General features: G+C 35.4%; 1 protein-coding gene across 9 annotated transcripts in view; it reads left to right on the top strand.

Annotated features, from left to right (window-relative positions):
- RPS6KA6 (ribosomal protein S6 kinase A6) overlaps positions 1-21,951 on the top strand; it is a 132,888-nt gene that overhangs the window by 41,948 nt on the left and 68,989 nt on the right. For all 9 annotated transcript variants that reach the window (XM_078363086.1, XM_078363085.1, XM_078363083.1 and 6 more), the window contains 3 exons: positions 586-665; positions 19,104-19,210; positions 19,491-19,528. In XM_078363086.1, coding sequence (XP_078219212.1) covers positions 586-665; positions 19,104-19,210; positions 19,491-19,528 — 225 coding nt within the window. The remainder of the gene's footprint in view (positions 1-585; positions 666-19,103; positions 19,211-19,490; positions 19,529-21,951) is intronic.

Here is a 21,951-nt window from a genome sequence, read left to right as displayed (position 1 = left end):
TTACCATATTAAATTCAGTGGGCTATAGAACTGAAACACTTTTTGACCTCAAGAAATTTACAACCTATAGAGAACACAGAGATGTAAACAAATTAATTGTACAAATTAAAATGGAATAAGTACCATTAAAAAGGTATAAATATGATGAGATCTCAAAAGTAGCAGCAAGTAATTTCACTGGATAAGAGGTCAAGGAAGCTGTGGAAAAATGTGAAAAGGGAGAAATCCTGGAGAGTTTAATAGAGGAAGTGGCATTTTTGTTTAGATATTTTATAGGATTCGTGGACTTTCAGTAGGTTTTATAGGCTAAATTTAGGCAATTGCAGTAGAATATGCTTCATTAATTTGGAAATTGTTGGTGGTAGAAGTTCTGTGCAAGCCACATTCAATTTTATTATGTTCTGGGAAGGGGTTGATAGCTATTTCAACACTGGATTAAATACTGGGTTTAATTTTGAGATGTTATCTGTTAATGGACCATGTGAGTAAATACTGTAAAATCCTAAACATATATTAATTAAAAAGCGTACTAAGCTTTTTAAGCCTTTGAGATTGTTCTGTTACTACATTCTAATTTTTAATTAGCCTTTCAGACTGAAGGGAAACTGTACTTAATACTGGATTTTCTCAGGGGAGGAGATGTTTTCACAAGATTATCCAAAGAGGTAAGTGTCTGTACATCTTTACTCTATGTTGTTGAAACAAAACTAAGAAGAATCCCTTTTGTTCTTTCTCTAATTACATTTTTCCTATTGAAATTTTAAATGGTAATTCCTCTGTTTATTTCGTTGCATAGTATTTGGTAATGTGCCTGTTAATGGCATTTTCTATCATCTCAATGTGCTACTTGTTATTTTCTTAGGCAAAAGAACAATATGAATAACTGAATAAAGTAGATATGGGCAAGCCTAGGACTTTGGCTATGCAAGCTACTTTAACACCTCTTGGAGTAGTGTTTATTCATTTTAAAATAGCTTTATGGAGGTATAATTGACATACAATAAACTGTACATATTAAAGTATACAATTTTATAAGTTTTTACATTTATATGTAACTGTGAAACTATCATTACAATAAGAATAATTAGCATATCTATCATCCCCCAAAGTTTTCTTGTGTCCCTTTGTGATACCATCCTCCTGCCTTAACCATACTGAATCTGCTTTCTGTCACTATTCGGTTTATATTTTCTAATTTATATAAATGGAATCATATTGTATATCCATTTTTTTGTCTGGCTTACTTAACATAATTATTTTGAGATTCATCTATGTTGTTTGTACTAATAGTTTATTCATTTTTATTGATGACATAGTATTACCGATTGTATGGATACATCATGATTTGTTTATCATTCACCTGTTGATGGATTTTTGGGTCACTGCAGTTTTGATATTACTAATAAAACTGCTATAAACATTCATATAGAAATGATTGTATCATACGTTTTCATTTCTCATGGGTAAATACCTAAGAGTATAATGACTGGGTTATGTAGTAGGTGTATGTTTAACCTTTAAAGACACTGCCAAACTGTTTTCCAAAGTGATTATATATTTTTTACATTCCCACCAGCAGTGTAAGAGAGCTTCAGTTACTCCACATCCTTGCCAACATTTGTGGTAATACTTTGCAACATTTGGTATAGTTAGTCTTAAAATTTTTTAAGATTAGTTTTTAGTGGTATCCCATTGTGGTTTTGAATTGTGTATCGCACTAATGACTAATGATGTTGAGCATCTTTTCTTGAGCTCATTTGCTATATATCCTCTTGGTAAAATGTCTGTTTACATTTTTAGCCTTTTTAAAAATTGGATTATATGTTTTCTTATTGAATTTTTAAGAGTTATTCATGTATTTTGGATGTAAGTCCTTGATCATATATGTTATTTTAAAATGTTTTCTTCTGGTCTATGGTTTGTCTTTTTATTCTCTTAACAGTGTTTATTGACAAGCAGAAGTTCTTAATTTTGATGAAGTCTGATTTATAGGACTTTTTCCCTTTTATTAATTATGTTTTTAGTGTCCTATATAAGGAATATCTGCCTAATCCCAGGTAAAGATTTTCTCTTTTATTTTATAGAGGTTTTGTAGTTTGAATTTTACATCTAGATTTAGGATTGGTTTTGAGTTCATTTTGGTATATGGTTATAGGTATGTGCAGAAGTCCTTTTTTTTTTGCACATAGGTATCCAGTTGTTCCAGCATCATTATTGGAAAAGTCTATCTTTTCTCCACTGAATTACCTAAAATTTTTCTTGAAAACCAATTGATCATATATATGAAGGCTTATTTCTGTATACTTTGTTCTGTTCATTGACCCATTCATCTGTCTTTCTGACACTGTCTGAATTACTGTACTTTGATAATATATCTTGAAGTCAGGTAGTGTAAATCCTTGCGCCTTGCTTTTCTTTTTCAGGGTGTGGCTCTTCTAGGTCCTTTACATTTCCATATCACTTTTAAAGTCAGCTTTTCCCTTTGTACAAAAATGCCCTGCTGGGATATTGGTTGGGATTTCATTGAATATATGTCAATTTGCAGATAAGTTACATTTTAGTAATATTGAGTCTTTCAATTCGTGAACATAGTATCTTCCTCAATTTATTTAGGTCGTCTTTAATTTCTCTCAGTATTATCTTGTTTTCAGTGTAAGTCTTTCACTTTTGTCAGATTTACCTCTAAGTAAATCCTGTTTTTAATGTTATTGTAAATAGAGTTGACTTCCTAACTTCAATTTTAAATTGGATAGAAACAAAACCAATTTTTTGTGTATTGAGCTTGTTTCCCACAGTCCAGCCAAACTTAATACTTCTAGCAGCTTTAAAAAATAGATGGCAAAGATTGAGAAAGTTCTCTTCTGTACTACTTTTTTTTAATTGTACTTTAAGTTCTGGGGTACATGAGCAGATCTTGCAGGATTGTTGCATAGGTACACACTTGCCATGGTGGTTTGCTGTCTCTATCCCTTGTCAACTACACCAGGCATTCTCCCATTGTTATCCCTCCCCATTCTACCTATCCACTGCTATCCCTCCCCTAGCCCCCCATGCCCCAACATACCCCAGTGTGTGATGTTCCCCTCCCTGTGCCCACGTGTTCTCATCATTCAATAACTGCCTATGAGTGAGAACATGCGGTGTTTGGTTTTCTGTTCTTCTGTCTATTAGCTGACAAAAATGGTTTCCAGATTCATCCATGTCCATACAAAGGATGTGAACTCATCATTTTTATGGCTGCATGGTATTCCATGGTGTATATGTGCCACATTTTCCTTGTCCAGTTTATCATCGATGGGCATATGGATTGGTTCCAGGTCTTTGCTATTGTAAACAGTGCCACAATGAACATACGTGTGTATGACTCTTTATAATAGAAGGATTTATAATCCTTTGGGTATATACCCAGTAATGGGATTGCTGGATCAAATGGAATTTCTATTTCTAGATCCTTCAGGAATTGCCACACTGTCTCCCACAATGGTTGAACTAATTTACACTCCCATCAACAGTGTAAAAGTGTTCCTATTTTTCCAATCCTCTCCAGCATCTGTTGTCTCCAGATTTTTTAATGATCACCATTCTAACTGGCATGAGATGGTATCTCAATGTGATTTTGATTTGCATTTCTCTAATGACCAGTGATGATGAGCATTTTTTTCATGTTTGTTGGCCTCACATATATCTTCTTTTGAAAAGCATCTGTTCATATCCTTTGCCCACTTTTGAATGGCTTTGTTGCTTTTTTTTTCTTGTAAATCTGCTTTAGTTCTTTGTAGATTCTGGATATCAGCCCTTTGTCAGATGGGTAGACTGCAAACATTTTGTCCGATTCTTTTGGTTACTGGTTCACTCTAATGGTTGTTTCTTTTGCTGTGCAGAAACTCTTAAGTTTAATTAGATCCCATTTTTCTGTTTTGCCTTTTGTTACCATTGCTTTTGGTGTTTTGGTCTTGAAGTCCTTGCTTATGCCTATGTCCTGAATGGCATTGCCTAGGTTATCTTCTTCTAGGTTTTTATGGTGTTAGGTCTTATGTTAAAGTCTTTAATCCATCTGGAGTTAATTTTAGTGAAAGTTGTAAAGAAGGGGTCCAGTGTCAGCTTTCTGTACATGGCTAGCCAGTTTTCCCAATGTCATTTATTAAACAAGGAATCCTTTCCCCATTGCTTGTTTTTGTCAGGTTTGTCAAAGATCAGATGGTTGTATGTGTGTCGCATTGCGTCCAAGGCCTCTGTTTTGTTACATTGGTCTATATCTCTGTTTTGATATTAGTACTGTGTTGTTTTGATTGCTGTATCCCTGTAGTATAGTTTGAAGTCAGGTAGATGCCTCTAACTTTGTTCTTTTTGCTTAGGATTATCTTGGCTATTCGGGCTCTCTTTTGGTTCCATATGAAGTTTAAAGTTTTTTTTCCAGTTCTGTGAAGAAGATCAATGGTAGCTTGATGGGTATAGCATTGAATCAATAAATTACTTTGGGCAGTATGGCCATTTTCATGATAGTGATTCTTCCTAACCATGAGTATGGAATTTTTTTCCATCAGTTTGTGTCCTCTCTTAAGAGTTTTATAAAAAAATCAGGAATCAATTTGAGATTTATTCAAATGCTTTTTCTTCATTTATTGATATGATCATTTTTTTAGTCTTACCGTAGTGAATTACATCAAGAGTCAAATGTTGAACCAACCTTCCATTTACGGATGAACCCCACTTAGTCTTGATGTATTCACCTTTTTATAAATTGTTGGATGATATTTGCTGAAAGTTTGTTAACAATTTTTGCATCTATTTTTATGAGGGATATTTGTGATTTTCTTGTATTATTTTGTCTGTTTTGGTATTAGAGTAATTCTGACTTCATAGAATGAGTTGGGTGTAGTTTTTGCCTCTTTAACTTTCTGGGAAAGTTTAGGTAGATTCAATGATAAATTGCTCTTAAATGATTGATTGAATTCACCAGTGAAGGCATCTGAACATGAAGTTTTTCTTTTTTTTATTGCATTTTGGGGTTTGGGATACATGTGCAGAACATGCAAGATGGTTGCATAGGTACACATGTGGCAGTGTGATTTGCTGCCTTCCTCCCCTTCACCCACATCTGGCATTTCTCTCCATGCTATCCTTCCCCAGCTCCCCCCCCACTGTCCCTCCCCTCTTCCCCCCAATAGACCCCAGTATTTGGTGCTCCCTTCCCTGTGTTCATGTGTTCTCATTTTTCATCACCCACCTATGAGTGAGAATATGCGGTATTTCATTTTCTGTTCTTGTGTCAGTTTGCTGAGAATGATGTTCTCCAGATTCATCCATGTTCCTACAAACAACACGAACTCATCATTTTTGATTGCTGCATAACATTCCATGGTGTATATGTGCCACATTTTCCCAATCCAGTCTATCATCAGTGGGCATTTGGGTTGGTTTCAGGTCTTTGCTATTGTAAACAGTGCTGCAATGAACATTCATGTGCATGTGTCCTTATAGTAGAATGATTTATAGTTCTTTGGATATATACCCAGTAATGGGATTGCTGGGTCAATTGGAATTTCTATTTCTAAGGCCTTGAGGAATCGCCACACTGTCTTCCACAATGGTTGAACTAATTTACACTCCCACCAGCAGTGTAAAAGTGTTCTGATTTCTCCACATCCTCTCCAGCATCTGTTGTCTCCAGATTTTTTAATGATCGCCATTCTAACTGGCATGAGATGGTATCTCAATGTAGTTTTGATTTGCATTTCTCTGATGACCAGTGATGATGAGCATTTCTTCATATGTTTGTTGGCCTCATGTATGTCTTCCTTTGTCAAGTATCTGTTCATATCCTTTGCCCATTTTTAAATGGGCTTGTTTGTTTAATTCTTGTAAATCTGTTTGAGTTCTTTGTAAATTCTGGCTATCAGCTCTTTGTCAGATGGGTAAACTGCACAAATTTTTTCCCATTCTGTTGGTTGCCAATTCACACTAATGACTGTTTCTTTTCCCGTGCAGAAGCTGTGCAGTTTGATTAGGTCTCATTTGTCTATTTTGGCTTTTGTTGCCAATGCTTTTGGTGTTTTGGTCATGAAGTCCTTGCCTACTCCTATGTCCTGATTGGTTTTGCCTAGATTTTCTTCTAGGGTTTTTATGGTGCCAGATTTTATGTTTAAGTCTTTAATCCATCTGGAGTTAATTTTAGTGTAAGGTGTCAGGAAGGGGTCCAGTTTCTGCTTTCTGCACATGGCTAACCAGTTTTCCCAACACCATTTATTAAACAGGGAATCCTTTCCCCCTTCCTTTTGTCAGGTTTATCAAAGATTGTATGGTAGTAGATATGTTGTGTTGCCTCCGATGCCTCTGTTCTGTTCCATTGGTCTATATGTCTGTTTTGGTACCAGTACCATGCTGTTTTGATTACTGTAGCCTTGTAGTATAGTTTGAAATCCGGTAGTGTGATGCCCCCCGCTGTGTTCTTTTTGCTTAGAATTGACTTGGCTATGCGGGCTCTCTTTTGGTTCCATATGAAGTTCATGGTGGTTTTTTCCAGTTCTGTGAAGAGTGTCAATAGTAGCTTGATGGGGATAGCATTGATTCTGTAAATTACTTTGGGCAGTATAGCAATTTTCACGATATTGATTCTTCCTAACCATGAACACTGAATGTTTCTCCATCTGTTTGTGTCCTCTCTTATTTCATTGAGCAGTGGTTTGTAGTTTTCCTTGAAGAGGTCCTTTACGTTCCTTGTTAGTTGTATTTCTATGTATTTTATTCTCTTTGTTGCAATTGTGAAAGGCAGTTCATTCTTGATTTGGCTCTCTTTAAGTCTGTTATTGGTGTATAGGAATGCTTGTGATTTTTGCACATTGATTTTGTATCCTGAGCCTTCGCTGAAGTTGCTTACCAGTTTCAGGAGTTTTTGGGCGGAGACGATGAGGTCTTCTAGATATACTATCATGTCGTCTGCAAGTAGAGACTATTTGGCTTCCTCCTTTCCTATTTGAATACCCTTTATTTCTTTTTCTTGCCTGATTGCTCTGGCTAGAACTTCCAGTACTATATTGAATAGGAGTGGCGAGAGAGGGCATCCTTGTCTAGTGCCGGATTTCAAAGGGAATGCTTCCAGTTTTTGCCCATTCAGTATGATATTGGCTGTTGGTTTGTCATAAATAGCTTTTATTATTTTGAGATACATTTAATCAATAACGAGGTTATTGAGGGTTTTTAGCATAAATGGCTGTTAAATTTTGTCAAAGGCCTTCTCTGCCTCAATTGAGATAATCATGTGGTTTTTGTTTTTGGTTCTGTTTATGTGGTGAATTACATGTATAGACTTGCATATGTTGAACCAGCCTTGCATCCCTGGGATGAATCCTACTTCATCATGGTGGATAAGCTTTTTGATGTGCTGTTGTTATCAGCTTGCCAGTATTTTATTGAAGATTTTTGCATCTATGTTCATCATGGATATTGGCATGAAGTTTTTTTTTCTTGTTGAGTCTCTGCTGGGTTTTGGTATCAGGATGATATTGGTCTCATAAAATGATTTTGGAAGGATTCCCTCTCTTTGAATTATTTGGAATAGTTTCAGAAGGAATCGTAGCAGTTCTTCTTTGTGTGTCTCGTCGAATTGTTTATCCAGTCAACATTCAAGAGCCAGTTGTTTATTTCCCATGAAGCTGTGCGGTTCTGAGTTAGTTTCTGAATTCTGAGTTCTAACTTGATTGCACTGTGGTCTGAGAGATTGTTTGTTATGATTTCAATTGTTTTGCATTAACTGAGGAGTGATTTACTTCTAATTATGTAGTCAATTTTAGAGTAGGTGTGATGTGCTGCTGAGAAGAATATATTCTGTGGATTTGGGGTGGAGAGTTCTGTAAATGTCTATCAGGTTTGCTTGTTCCAGGTCTGAGTTCAAGTCTCGGATATCCTTGTTAATTTTCTGTCTGGTCGATCTGTCCAGTATTGACAGTGGAGTGTTAAAGTCTCTCACTATTATTTTGTGGGAGTCTATGTCTCTTTGTAAGTCATTAAGAACTTGCCTTATATATCTGGGTGCTCCTGTATTGGGATCATATATATTTAGGATCGTTAGCTCTTCTTGTTGTATCGATCCTTATACCATTATATTATGTCCTTCATTGTCTCTTTTGATCTTTGTTGCTTTAAATTCTATTTTATCAGAGACGAGAATTGCAACTCCTCTTTTTTTTTTTTGCTCTCCATTTGCTTGGTAAATCTTCCTCCACCCCTTTATTTTGAGCCTTTGTGTATCCTTGCATGTGATATGGGTTTCCTGGATACAACACAATGATGGGTTTTGGCTTTTTATCCAATTTGCCTGTCTGTGTCTTTTGATTGGTGCATTTAGTCCATTTACATTTAGGGTTAATATTGTTATTTGTGAATTTGATACTGCCATTTTGATGCTAGCTGGCTGTTTTGCCCGTTAGTTGATGCAGATTCTTCATTATGTTGATGCTCTTTAGCATTTGCTATGTTTTTGGAATGGCTGGTACTGGTTCCTTTCTATGTGTAGAGCCTCTTTCAGGAGCTCTTGTAAAGCAGGCCTGGTGGTGACAAAATCTCTGAGTACTTGCTTGTTTGCAAAGGATTTTATTTTTCCTTCACTTATGCAGCTGAGTTTGGCTGGATATGAAATTCTGAGTTGAAAGTCCTTTTCTTTAAGGATGTTGAATATTGGCCCCCACTCTCTTCTGGCTTGTAGGTTTTCTGCCAAGAGATCTGCTGTGAGTCTGATGGGCTTCCCTTTGTGGGTGACCTGACCTTTCTCTCCGGCTGCCCTAGCATTTTCTCCTTCATTTCAATTCTGGTGAATCTGACGATTATGTGCCTTGGGGTTGCTCTACTTGTGGAATATCTTTGTGGTGTTCTCTGTATTTCCTGGACTTGAATAGTGGCCTGCCTTGCTAGGTGGGGGAAATTTTCCTGGATAATATCCTGAAGAGTATTTTCCAGCTTGGATTCATTCTCTTCGTCACCTTCAGGTACACCTATCAAACGTAGATTAGGTCTCTTCACAAAGTCCCACATTTCTTGGAGACTTTGTTCATTCCTTTTTGTGCTTTTTTCTCTAATCTTGCCTTCTCGTTTTATTTCATTGAGTTGATCTTCGACCTCTGATATGCTTTCTCCTGCTTGGTCAATTCGCCCTTTGAGACTTGTATATGCTTCACGAATTTCTCGTGTTGTGTTTTTCAGCTCCATCAATTCACTCACGTTCCTCTATAAGGTGTCCATTCTTGTTATCATTTCCTCAATTCTTTTTTAAGGTTCTTAGTTTCTTTGCATTGAGTTTCAATGTGTTCTTTTAGCCCACGGAAGTTTCTCATTACCCACCTTCTGCAGTCTGATTCTGTCATTTCATCACACTCATTCTCCGTCCAGCTTTGTTCCCTTGCTGGTGAGGAATTCTGGTCCCTTGTCGGAGGTGAGGTGTCCCAGTTTTGGGTGTTTTCCTCCTTTTTTTGCTGGTTTCTTCCCATCTTTGTGGATTTTTCCACCTGTCGTCTCAGTAGTTGCTGACTTTCTGATTGCGTCTCTGAGTGGACGTCCAGATTGTTGAAGATGAAGTATTTATGTTTCTTAGTTTTCCTTCTAACAGTCTAGCCCCTCTGCTGTACAACTGCTGAGGTCCACTCCAGGCCCTGCTTGCCTGGGGAACACTTGTAGCAGCTGCAGAACCGTGAGGGTTGCTACCAGTTTCTTCTTCTGCTATCTTTGTCTGAGAATGATGCCTGCCAAATGTCAGTCTGATGAGTCCTTTGTGAGGTGACTCTTTAAATATATGGGAGTTAGGGAGCTGCTTGAGGAGACAGTCTGTACTTTACTGGAGTTCAAGTGCTGAGCAGTGAGCTCCATTGTTCATTCAGGGCTGCTAGGCAGGTACGTTTAAGTCTACTGCAGCAGAACCCATAAAGCCCCTTCTTTTCCTCAGGTGCTCTGTCCTGGGGAGTTCAGGCTTTATTTATATGTATCTGTTGCACTGTCCTGCCCAGCAAGGTTGCAGTGTAGTCACTGCCTGCCTGCCGAGGCTGTGCTGAGCTACTCTGGGCTCTGCCCTGCTGCCATGGGCTCCGCCCTGCTACCATGTGTAATTCCCTGTAGTCCTGTTTATATGGGTGTGGTTAGTACTGCCGTGGCGATGGTTGCGCACCTCTGTAATGGCGGACTCTCTCTGTTATGGCAGGTTGCTTCGGCAATGGCAGGTTGCTTCAGCAATGGTAGGCTGCATCAGCAATGGCCGAGTACCTCTGTAGGGGTGGAGTGCCTCAGTATTGGCGGATGCCCCTCCCTCACAGAGCTGCATCATCCTGGGTTTAGCTGTGCTTGCTGTGAAACTCTCAACCCCGAGCATTTCCAGTTGCTGTTTTGTTTGTTTTTGTGGGGGTGGGACCTGCCGAGTCTGATCACCTGGCTCCCTGCCTCAGAGCCCTTTTATTTTTAAGTTGAATGGTTGACTCTCTCCCAGGTGTTTCAGTCGCCTGCTGAAAGGGCACTGGGTTCTGTGTGATTTCCCATGAAGCAACCCACTGGTCCAGCTGAAACAATGTCACTGCCTGGGAATCTCCTGGCCTGGCTTACTGTTTAAGTCCCGTTTAATCAGATGAATGTGCTAATCTGCCTTTCCAAATCTCAAATTGCCGGTTTAACAGGGCAATCAGACCAGTGTATTTTGTACGGAGTGCCACTGTGCTGCGGCGCCGGCCGAAACAGCTGCACTGGTGGCCCGTGGGGCTCCTACATCTGGGAATCTCCTGGTCAGTGGGCAATAAAGATCCATCTGGAAATGTGGCGTCCACTCACCCTCTGCACTTTCACTGGGAGCTGCAATCCTGAGTTGCTCCTATAGCTCCATCTTCTCCTCTCTCCCTGAAGTTTTTCTTATAGTAAAGTGTTTAACTACAAAATCAATTTATATAATAGACTTATGCTATTTCTTTTTGTGTGAACTTTGCTAACTTGTGTCTTTTAAGGAATTTGTTTATTCCATCAAAGTTATCAAGTTTATTGGCATGAAGTTGTTCATAATATTTCCTTATCATTCTTTTTATAGTTGTAGAATTGTCAGTGATGTCACTGCTCTCATTTTTGATGTTGATAATTCATGCTTTCTCTCTTTTTGTTCTGCCTAGCCTCACTAGAGATTTATCAATTTTGTTACTATCAAAGAAACAGCTTTTGGTTTTATTAATTTTTCTCTATTCTACTTCTGTTTTTTATTACATTGTTTTGTACTTCAATCTTTTTTCCTACTTGTGTTTTATTAGCTTTTCTTCTTCTGGTTTTTAAGATGGGAACTAAATTTGTTGATTGGAGACCTTTCTTCTTTTCTAATAATGTAGGTGTTTAGTATTATAAATTCCCCTCTGAATACTGCTTTAGAGTCATCCCACAAGTTTTGATCTGTGTCATTTTAAATTTCTCTCAGTTCAGTGTATCTTGTAATTTTCTTTTTATTTCTTTGATCCATTGGGTATTTAGAAGTATGCTTAATTTACAAATATTTGGGAATTCTTTCACATATCTTTCTAATATTGATTTCTACTCTAATGTCATTATGGCCATAAAGCATACTTTATATGACTTTAATTCTTTTTAACTTACTTATACTTGTTTTATGCTTCATAATATGGTTTATCTTGGTAAATATTCCATGCCCACTTGAGAAGAATGTGTATTCTGCTATTTTGGGGTGGTGGAAGTTTCTATAAATGTGGACTAGATTAAGTTGTTTGATAGTGATATTAAATTGCCTCTATTTTTGTTCTGGATTTTCTGCCTATCCTATACATTTTTGAGACAGACAGGTATTTACAGCTTTTACTTTAATTATGAATTTTTATATTTCTTCTTTAATTTCTGTCAGTTTTGTTTCATGTATTTCAAAGTTCTGTTATTAGGTACATAAACCTTTAGGGTTATTATTCCCTCTTGATGACTTTACTCCTTCATCATTATGAGATAACCTCACTGACTTTTTCCCTGGTAATGTTCTTTTCTTCAAAATCTAGTTTGATATTAATATGGTCACTCCTACATGCACATGCATGTTCATTACAGCACTGTTTATAATAGCAAGGACCTGGAACCAACCCAAATGCCCATTGGTGATAGACTGGACAAGGAAAATGTAACACGTATACACCATGGAACACTATGCAGCCATAAAACACAATGAGTTCATGTCCTTGGTAGGGACATGGATGAATCTGGAAATCACCATTCTCAGTAAATTGATACAAGAACAGAAAATCAAACACCGCATCTTCTCACTCATAGGCGAATGTTGAACAATGAGAACACATAGACACAGGGAGGGGAACATCCCATACTGAGGTCTGTTGGGGGGGACTAGGGGAGGGACAGCATGGGGTAGGGAGGTTGGGGAGGGATAACATGGGGAGAAATGCCAGATATAGGTGACAGGGGAATGGAGGCAGCAAACCACGTTGCCATGTATGTACCTATGCAACAATCCTGCGTGATCTGCACATGCACCCCAGAACCTAAAGTACATTTAAAAAAAAAGGACTGTTAGTTTGGTATATCTTTTTTCATATTTTAACTTTAGCCTATTTGTGTCTTTATATTAAATGTATGGTACTTAAGGAAGCATAGTTTCTTTGATTTTTGTCCAAGCTGAGAATCTGTGTCTTTTTATTGCAATGTTAGACCTGTTACATTTAATATGATTATTTATATAGTTGTATTTAGATCTACCATCTTGCTATGCTAGTTGGTTTTTTTTTTTTTGGTCCCATTTGTTCTTTTTTTGTCTTTCTTCTTTTCCTGGCTTCTTTTTAATTATTTCTGTTTTAAATTTATTTTTATTTCTGCTGTTGGCTTGTAAATATTATCTATAACACGTTGTTGTGTAATTTAATTGTTGCCTTAGGATTTGTAGTATGAGTTTTAACTCAGAGGTCAATAAACTATGGTCTTCAGGCTAAATTTGGTTAGTACTTTTCTTTGTAAATATAGTTTTATTGGAACACAGCCATACTCATTTGTTTAAATATTCTCTGTGCCTTGTTTTGTACTTCAATGGCATTATACTTGTGTAGTCATTTTTACTGGATAGTCGGCATTATGGATTTAATTTTCTTACATGCTAGATACTTTTATTTTCACATAAATAGTATTTAGCTTTTTTCCAGGATACTGTTGATTTTCTTATAAGCACTTTGATCTTTTTGAGTCTTGCTTTTAAGCTTTGTCAGGTAGGACCAGGGAAGTATTTAGTTTAGGATTAATTTATTCCCAGTATTGAAGCATGTCCTTTCTTAGTACTCTAACAAATATTCTTTGAATCATGAAGCTTTTTACTCTCACTTTTGGGAATAGGACCTATCTCAGTCCTTTGTGAGATAAGTGGGATTTTCTTCTAAGGTTTTTCTTTTCCTGGTTTTGAGCTTGGGTAGTCTCCTCAGATCCATAATTGACTCTATCCTTGTCTCTATCTCTATCTCTATCTCTATCTCTATCTCTATCTCTATTTCTATCTCTATCTCTATCTATCTCTATCATCATCTCTATTGCTATCTGTCTGTCTATCTATCTATCTATCTATCTAAGAAGGAGTCTCAGTCTGTTGCCCCAGCATGAGTGCAGTGGCGTGATCTCAGCTCACTGCAACCTCTGCCCCTGGGTTCAAGTGATTCTCTTGCCTCAACCTCCTGAGTAGCTGGGACTACAGGTGCACAACCAGCCCAGCTAATTCTTGTGTTTTTGGTAGAGATGGGCTTTTACTATGTTGGCCAGGCTGGTCTCACACTCCTGATCTCAGGTGACCTGCCCACCTCAGCCTCCCAAAATGCTGGAATTACAGGCATGAGCCTCTGTGCCCAGCCCATAATTGACAATTTTTTATTGGAAGGCAGACATTGTGACATTTACCTTGTTAAGGTGATGAACATTTTTGTATTTATGGAACTATTATTGAACTTTGTTCTGAGATATAAAACTAGTTTGGTCCTTATAGGTCTTATTTTTTAAAGTTTATTAGATTGGATCAACACAGCTTTCAGTCCAGGGTTAATTTTGTCCTACTACTGCAGCAAAATCTTTCTGATTACTTTATCTGCTGTCCTATGAATTATGAAATTTTCTGCTCTGGCTGAAGGCAACAGGAACTATTCCTGACCCATTTTGAGTTCATGGATTGGTTTCTCCTACCCTTCCTTCTTTTCCTGGTTTAGGGTAATATCCTCACTCACATGTGCTGAGTATTTCTCTGCTGAATACTTGAAGGAGACTGTCTGCATATCCACAGAGTTCTCTTTGTACAATTTTCTCTTATCTAGTACTTGATCCTGTGAATTTTGTCTCCTTCTCTGAGTCTCTCTGTTCTGGCTTATCTATTCAGGAAGTCTTTGAGGCTCCACCTGACTTAGCCCTCACTGTACTACCTCTTGGAAACTCTTTCCAGGTAGTAGGCTAGGGCAGTTGTGGGGCAAATGTCATCTGTTCCCTGCCTCTCAGTATTCATTGTCCTTTGTTGCCTGATGTCCAGTGTCTTGAAAAGTATCATTTCATATGTTGTGTCCTGTGATTTAGATTTTTCAGGCCTGAGATTAAGTCCTGTCTTTGTCTGCTTCATTTTGTCTTTAGTAATCTGGGAGTAGCATTTTATTTGGGTGGGAGTAGTTCAATGTCTCACTTCCAGAATTGACAATGTAGAGTGTGGGGGAGCTACTGTTGATTTCCAGAGCTCTGAAACTTGCTGTGATAAAGGAACAGTGTGTTTCTGGTATGCTAGGCAGTGCTTAAGTGGCTAAGATGTCTGGCTTATATCTGTCAATTTCCAGTGTAGAATGTGTGATGCATGAGCATAGAGTGTGTTATTGGTATATTATTCACTATAGAACATAATCCAGTATGTGATAGGGATTTTCTAGGACCCCTTCTAAGGAGGATCTTTAAAGGACCTTGTTAAAAACTGGTACCAAGGCATAGAAGGACCACAGTATAATAAGGCTCCATTATTCATGATTTCTTGCATTAGATTTTAGAAGTGTCACGAATATGTTTGAGAAATTCTTGTAGTCATTTCTCATTTTCTTTTAAACTCTTCAGACCTCCATTCTCGATGTGGGACTATCTAAACCCATACTAGCACAGAGATGCAGTCAGTAAGTTTTGATTCCTAAGTCTGGAATATTAGGTAAGAGCAAGCATTTTGAATGCATTACCCAAAAGATAATAAATTAGTACATTGATTGAGCAGTCTTTTACAAAATGATTCAATGGTTACTTCTGCAGATGGCTTTTAATAATTAGATATTTGTTGGTTATACTTCACTTGTGTGTACAAAAAATGTTAAATAATCCAAAATGAGGACATGTTTTTATGCCTTAGAAAAAGACTTTTAAAGTACATTGTTGTATGTGTTAAAGAATCTTATACTGTATGTCATTTGTATTTTAAAGGGAAAGATACCTACTGAGATTTTCCTTCCTCAAAATGTACATACACGTACACACACACACACACACACACACACACAGAAATACACAGATAAACATAATTCTTAAGCCATGCTCTATTTTGCTTATATTAAGAAAATGTAGTAGAATGTGTGGCTGATTATCGTAAAGCTGTCAATTCTTCTAAAATTAATGTATTGGCTTAACAAAATTCCAAATAAAGCTGAGATAGGGATTTTTGTTTCTTTGAAGTTGACAGAATTATTTTATGGTTTGCTTTGAAAAGTAAATACATGCAAAGAAATAACATTTTTTTGTTTGTTTTTGAGGCAGTATCTTGCTCTGTCACCAGGCTGGAGTACAGTGGCACTATCTTGACTTATTGCAGGCTCAACCTCCCAGGCTCAAGTGATCTTCATGCCTCAGGCTCCAGAGTAGCTGGAACTACAGAAGCATGCCCCACTATACCCGGTCATTTTTTTTTCAGTAGAGATGGGGTCTTACTATGTTGCCCAGGCTGGTCTCAATCTCCTGGGCTTGAGTGATCCTTACATATTGGCCTCCCTGAATCCTCTTGTTTAAAAATTTATAAAGCATGCATAAACAAAACATTATAGTATCAACACAAGATTGGGGAAATACTGTATAGCCCCAAAATATCCTGTTATATATGACTTACTATGTATCATTATGATAAAGGAAGAATCACAAATTGTGGCAAACAGATTGTTCTGTAAACCGTATTTGAGAAATCGCTTAAATATTTCAAAAATTCGTTTTAAAATGCCATCTCTACCACATACAAAAATAAAATTGTGCTTACATAAAAGAGCTAAATCTGGAAAAAAAGTTACCCTAAAATGAAATGCAACTAAATATTTTGTTGACCATTGGATGGAAAATATCTCTTTAAACATTAAGATAATGAAGGAAAATAATGCATAAATGATCTATACATTTGACTATGTAAAATTAAGGATTACTGAACATCAAAAACTAGCAGAAAATTGGATAAATATTTGCAGCTAATATGATGGAAAACTGACATTTTTAATATTTAACTGACTTGTACCAATTGACAAAACAGTAATAGAAAATAGCCACAAACATTACTGATAATTCACAAGAAAATAGACTACTAAACATGAAAAACAATGTTCAGCCTAAAAATCAAAACTTAAATTTAAAAAATGATGCCATTTTCACACATCAAATTTGAAAAGGCTTTTTTCAGGGCATATTCCATACTATCAAGGATGTGGTAAGACAAATGCTTTTATAAACTGCTGATGGGAGTGGAAATTACTACAACCTTTTAGGAAAATATTTTTGTTGTGTATGTCAGGAATCCTTGACTATTTATGCTCCTTAACCCAGTATTTCCTTTTTTTAAAAATTTCTTAATCCATTTTGAAGAAATAATCATAAATATCAGTAAGATGTACATATGCATGCATATTGTAGAATTATTTAAAATAATGAAAATCTGGAAATAACCTAAATGCCAAGAAGGGGAATGTTTAGGTAAATTATGGTGAATTGTTATGGTAATATTGTACAGCTATTGAAAACTTTATAAATAACTTTTACAGACATAGAAAAATGCTTATGATATAATATTAACTGGGAATAAAGGAGGCCACTAAATAGTACTTATATAGTAACATGATTTCAGTTGTATTAAAACGCACATTCATAGACACATTCACATGTAGATGTGCATAAATAATTTTAAAAACATATGGCAAAATATTAAAAGTGCTTAAATCAAGAGTGCTGGAGTTTAGGATAATATTCATTTTGTGGGGGAGTTTATGAGTAGGATGATTAGTGGGTTGGAAAGCATTATTGGTAGTGAACCTAAAATTTTTTTTAGAAAAGCAATCATTGCAGCATAGCATGTGGCAGAAGTGGCTTCTGGGGAAGAGTTCATTCTCACAGACAAGTATCCCTGAGTTTGTGTCTTAGGCCTCCTTCTTACGAGCTGTGTTATTTTGGGCAAGTTGCTTAATTACTCTGAGTTTCTTTCTCCATTTGCAAGATGTTCCTAATACCTACCTCATAGAGTTTGGAAGATATAATAACATAATGATTGTACAGTGCCTAGCACATAATTGCTACTTAGTAAGGTATTATTTGCATCTATCATTAGGCTTTCCACCAAAACAACTTCATGACAATGTGATAGACTTGCCATTAACTGTAACCTAGGCAAAGTTTTTTTTCCTAATTTAGTTTTAAATAGTTTTTATTTAGGGTTTTCTTATGTATTGACTTTCAGAGAACATTTCTGTCCTTGTTTAGATGTTGAATAGGCAACTATTGTTTTTATTCTTAATAAAAAGTCAAGTTAAAGTGATGTTTTTATACTTTCACTGTTATAATATTCAAATTAATGCTCCCAAAACTTAGATAATGAACAATCTTTGTTTTTCTATTGATCATTTAAAAAAGTAGTTGGCATATCAGAAGTTATTAACTACTCATTCTCTGCAATTTTGTTAGTAACCTGGATCTACATTGTGAAATGCAGTGGCCATAATTGTAAGTGGACAAGAAGGTTGTAAGCTATTATGACATGTAGTGTATGCAATTTTGAGCCTTCTTAACCCAGATGTTTCTTTATGAAAATCACCCATTTTTAGAAAAATATTTGATTTTGCCAATCTGGAGTTCTTGCTAAACCTTAAAAATTATATCTAATGGTTGATTAGTGTCCAATTCTATATGTAAATGAATATCACTGTGAATTAATTTATATGTAAACCTATAATATTAATACCTCATGGTTATATATATATATATATATATATATATATATTTAGTATTTTAAAGTTTACAAAGCTTTTTTTCCACATAAATTGATTTGTTTCCTATGACAACCTTGTTAGGTATATACAGCAGATATTGTCCTATTTTACAGATTTAGAAACTGAAGCCCAGGGGACTAAGAGACACTTCTTACATTACACTGCCAATGCTGTTTTCAAGTTCTTTACTCTTCACTTCATCATTGCAGCCCTATTTCCAGTCACAAAAGATTAAGTAATACAGTGCCATTACACTCATATACATTACTAACAGAAGAGGCTTGGATCCACTCCTTAGGTTAGAGATGAGTTCAGAATTATGTGTAAGATAAGAGTTACTAATTAAAAAGCTTCTGTCAGTGTAGTAAAAGCTTTGGTTTTGTAGAGCCTCTAATATTGAAAGTTCTGAGAAATGATAGTAGCCAGCAAAAGAGAGAATGGTAGAAATAGTGGAATTACCAGTGCTAAAACAAAATACCTTCTATATTTTAAATCTCCCAAGGGTGTTACTGTATTACAGCAAAATACTAAAATTAATATTGATGTTATGACACTGAGTCGCTTTAAAAAGGGTGAATCTTGTGCTGTGCATTTAGTGTGAGAAGATACACAAACAATATAATGTTTTAGAAAGATTTACATTAAAGTGGTTAATATTGAAGGTACACATGCAAAGAGTTTAGTTTCATCTATGTAGAAATCTTATTTCTTTGGTATTGCTAATAATTCTGCCAGTCAAATAAGAATTCACTATGCTTATTATCTTCTTATTTTCCTAGATTTGTCTGTCTACTCATTTTTAACGAAGTGTTTTTGAATATGCTGAATATTGAAAGAAAGATGAAATGATAGATCACTATTTTGTTCTAGGTTCTATTTACAGAGGAAGATGTGAAATTCTACCTTGCAGAACTGGCCCTTGCTTTGGATCATCTGCACCAATTAGGAATTGTTTATAGAGACCTGAAGCCAGAAAAGTAAAGCTGCATTATTCTTTTGTATTCATGTTGTCCATGTTTCTGGAACTACTTTTTGTTGTACTCTGTTAGGTCTTTTAAATATTATAGGGAATTCTATATGAATTGTATGAAATTTCTTTGTAAAAAGTAATCTTTGTAAGACATACATTGACTTTAAGTTAATCATTTAAAAAATAATATATTAAATACTGACCAATCTTAGTTTTATGATTTTTATGTAAATGTTTTATGTAAAATATTTTATTCCATCTTGTTGAATGTGAATTTTGATTTACAGCATTTTGCTTGATGAAATAGGACATATCAAATTAACAGGTAGGCAGATTTTCTTATTATATCCTTAGCCACTTGATTAATTTTTATTATTTTAATACAAATTTGTCTAAACCTTTTTTTTTTATCTTTCTGAATTTGATTTGCCATTTATTATCTGTTTGGTGAATTAAATTTTATTTAATGGTTAGATGCTCTCAGTATGTTCTAATTGTAATATGAAAAAATTATAAATTAGATACACTTATTAAGAAATGACATTTAGCTTTCTAGGTAACAATACATCCTCTTAGTTTGAGTCTAGACAGAAAAATGTATCACACATAGTCATCACGTTTGAAATATAGTGGCAACCTTCCCTCCACCTTCCCTAACTCCTGGCAACCACTTATATGTTCTACATCTCTATAATTTTGTTATTTTGAGAGTGATATAGAAATAGAATCATACAGTAGTCACACTCCTGAGCATTTATCCTAGAAAAATAAAAACCTATATATGAAAGCCTATATATGAATGTTCATAGCAACTCTATTTGTGATAGCCCAAGACTGGAAATTACCCAAATATCCTTCAAAAGGTGAATGGATAAATACAAACTATCAGACTCCTTGTGATGGCATACTACTCAGGAGTAAAAAGGAAGGGAAGACCTGTTGAGACATCCAACGACTTGGATGGATCTCAAGGGCATTGTGCTAAGTAAGCCAATCTCAAAATGTGTTTTCAATAGGTTGTCAATTCCGTATTTTGTTATTTGAATATTAGAACAGAGGTAAAATGAAGATGTGGTCTTTACTGATAATTTTAAATAGATACAGTTTAAAGGTAAGTTGCTTTAAATTCTTGTGTATACTGCATCAATGCAAAAATAAAGTATCAAACTGTTACCTCAAAAGTTGGCATAAATATGAAAAAGTTCAAATAAAGTTTAGTGACTCTTATGGATTCATAACCTGATTCTCTTTTGCATGTACAAAAGAAATGATGTGGGTTTGAAGATATTTAAAGAGGAAAAGAAAAGGAAAATAACAGTAGGGAACAGTAGAGTTTTGAGATTTTTATATAATATATAAATTTTTATTTTATAGCAATTTAAAAGATAATTAAAAATTAATTCTTCTTTTCATTTTTGCTTAATAAATTATACCTCTTTTGTCAGAGGTGAGACAGGGAGGTGGGAAAAAGAGTAGAAAAAAACTGACTTTTCTCTCTCTGCAACATTAAGGTTAATTAGGTAAATAATGATGCCAAGTTGATTTGTATTTAGTATTCTCATTTTAATTCTGCTTTTGATAGATTTTAGAGACTTAAACTGTCTGAGGAGGGAAGAATAGGTAGGATCAATATTAATTTATAAGCAAAAGACACAAAGCATGTAACAGGAAGAAATGTGATTTATAATTTTCTTTTTTTACAATTCAATTTATTTTTCCTACAATGACACGAACATTTCTTTTAAAGAATATATACAATAATGAATATTAGATAATTTACAGTTTTATGATTATAACCTAATTCAAGATTATATAATGAGTAGTACATTTATGGGTTTACTCTGTCAGTATTCCAATGAGGTTGGTTAAAGTATGACCATTCACAGCAAGTATTTTAACCCATTTATGCCTAAGGCTGCAATTTTTTGAATTTTTGCAATCAGACTTTGATGATGACCTTGAGCAGTAGGATATAAATAGTGTTCCAGTAGTGGAACACTAGGCATACGTTGGTTTAAGGGTTCTTTTACAACGTTTCTTTCAATTTGTATTCTTTATCTCTCTTTCTCTTTAATTTGTCTTTGCTTTCTTTCTTAACCTCCTGTGTATCTTTCCTCCCTCTTGTATGTCTCTATTTCCTTCTTTGCTTCCATTTTGAATACTACAGTAAAAAATACCAGATTGATTGCAATTTGCCATTGATACCAGGGGGCTGTGTAAAGGCTCCTGTGATTTTGGAATGTCTCACCTAGGGAGGGTCTTTGCTAGCATTCTGTTTTCCAACAATAATTGCAGGAGAATGGCAATACTTTTTTTTTTTAACCTATGTACTTTAAAAATTCTCCATACATAAGGAATGGGCCTAATATCTGGAATGACAGGCAACTCTGAAATTACAATGGGCTATAGAAAGGTTCCTGTTATAACTGTGCTTTGGGTCTGATTGGCTTCATTCTGAGATTATCATTGTTACAGCAGATCAGTAGAATGAGAGTGGATATCCCCAAATATCTACTTCCTTGCTAATATATTATTTACATTATTCATATTATAGATTATTATAAGACTTAATTTTTTTCTGAAATCCTTCATCCTTCCCATAGTCTATATAAAATTCCTCCTATAGCCTATATAAAAATACCTTTGTAATATTTATAATATGACTTGTCTATTTAGAAAAAAATATTTAATCATAACATCCTATTAAAAAGTATACCTTGAATACAGAATTTATTTGAACTGTGATTG

Source organism: Callithrix jacchus, chromosome X, assembly GCF_049354715.1.
Source record: "Callithrix jacchus isolate 240 chromosome X, calJac240_pri, whole genome shotgun sequence".
NCBI lineage: Eukaryota > Metazoa > Chordata > Mammalia > Primates > Cebidae > Callithrix > Callithrix jacchus.
The sequence above is the reverse complement of the archived record's forward strand: the minus strand, read 5'-3'. Positions and strand labels throughout refer to the sequence as shown.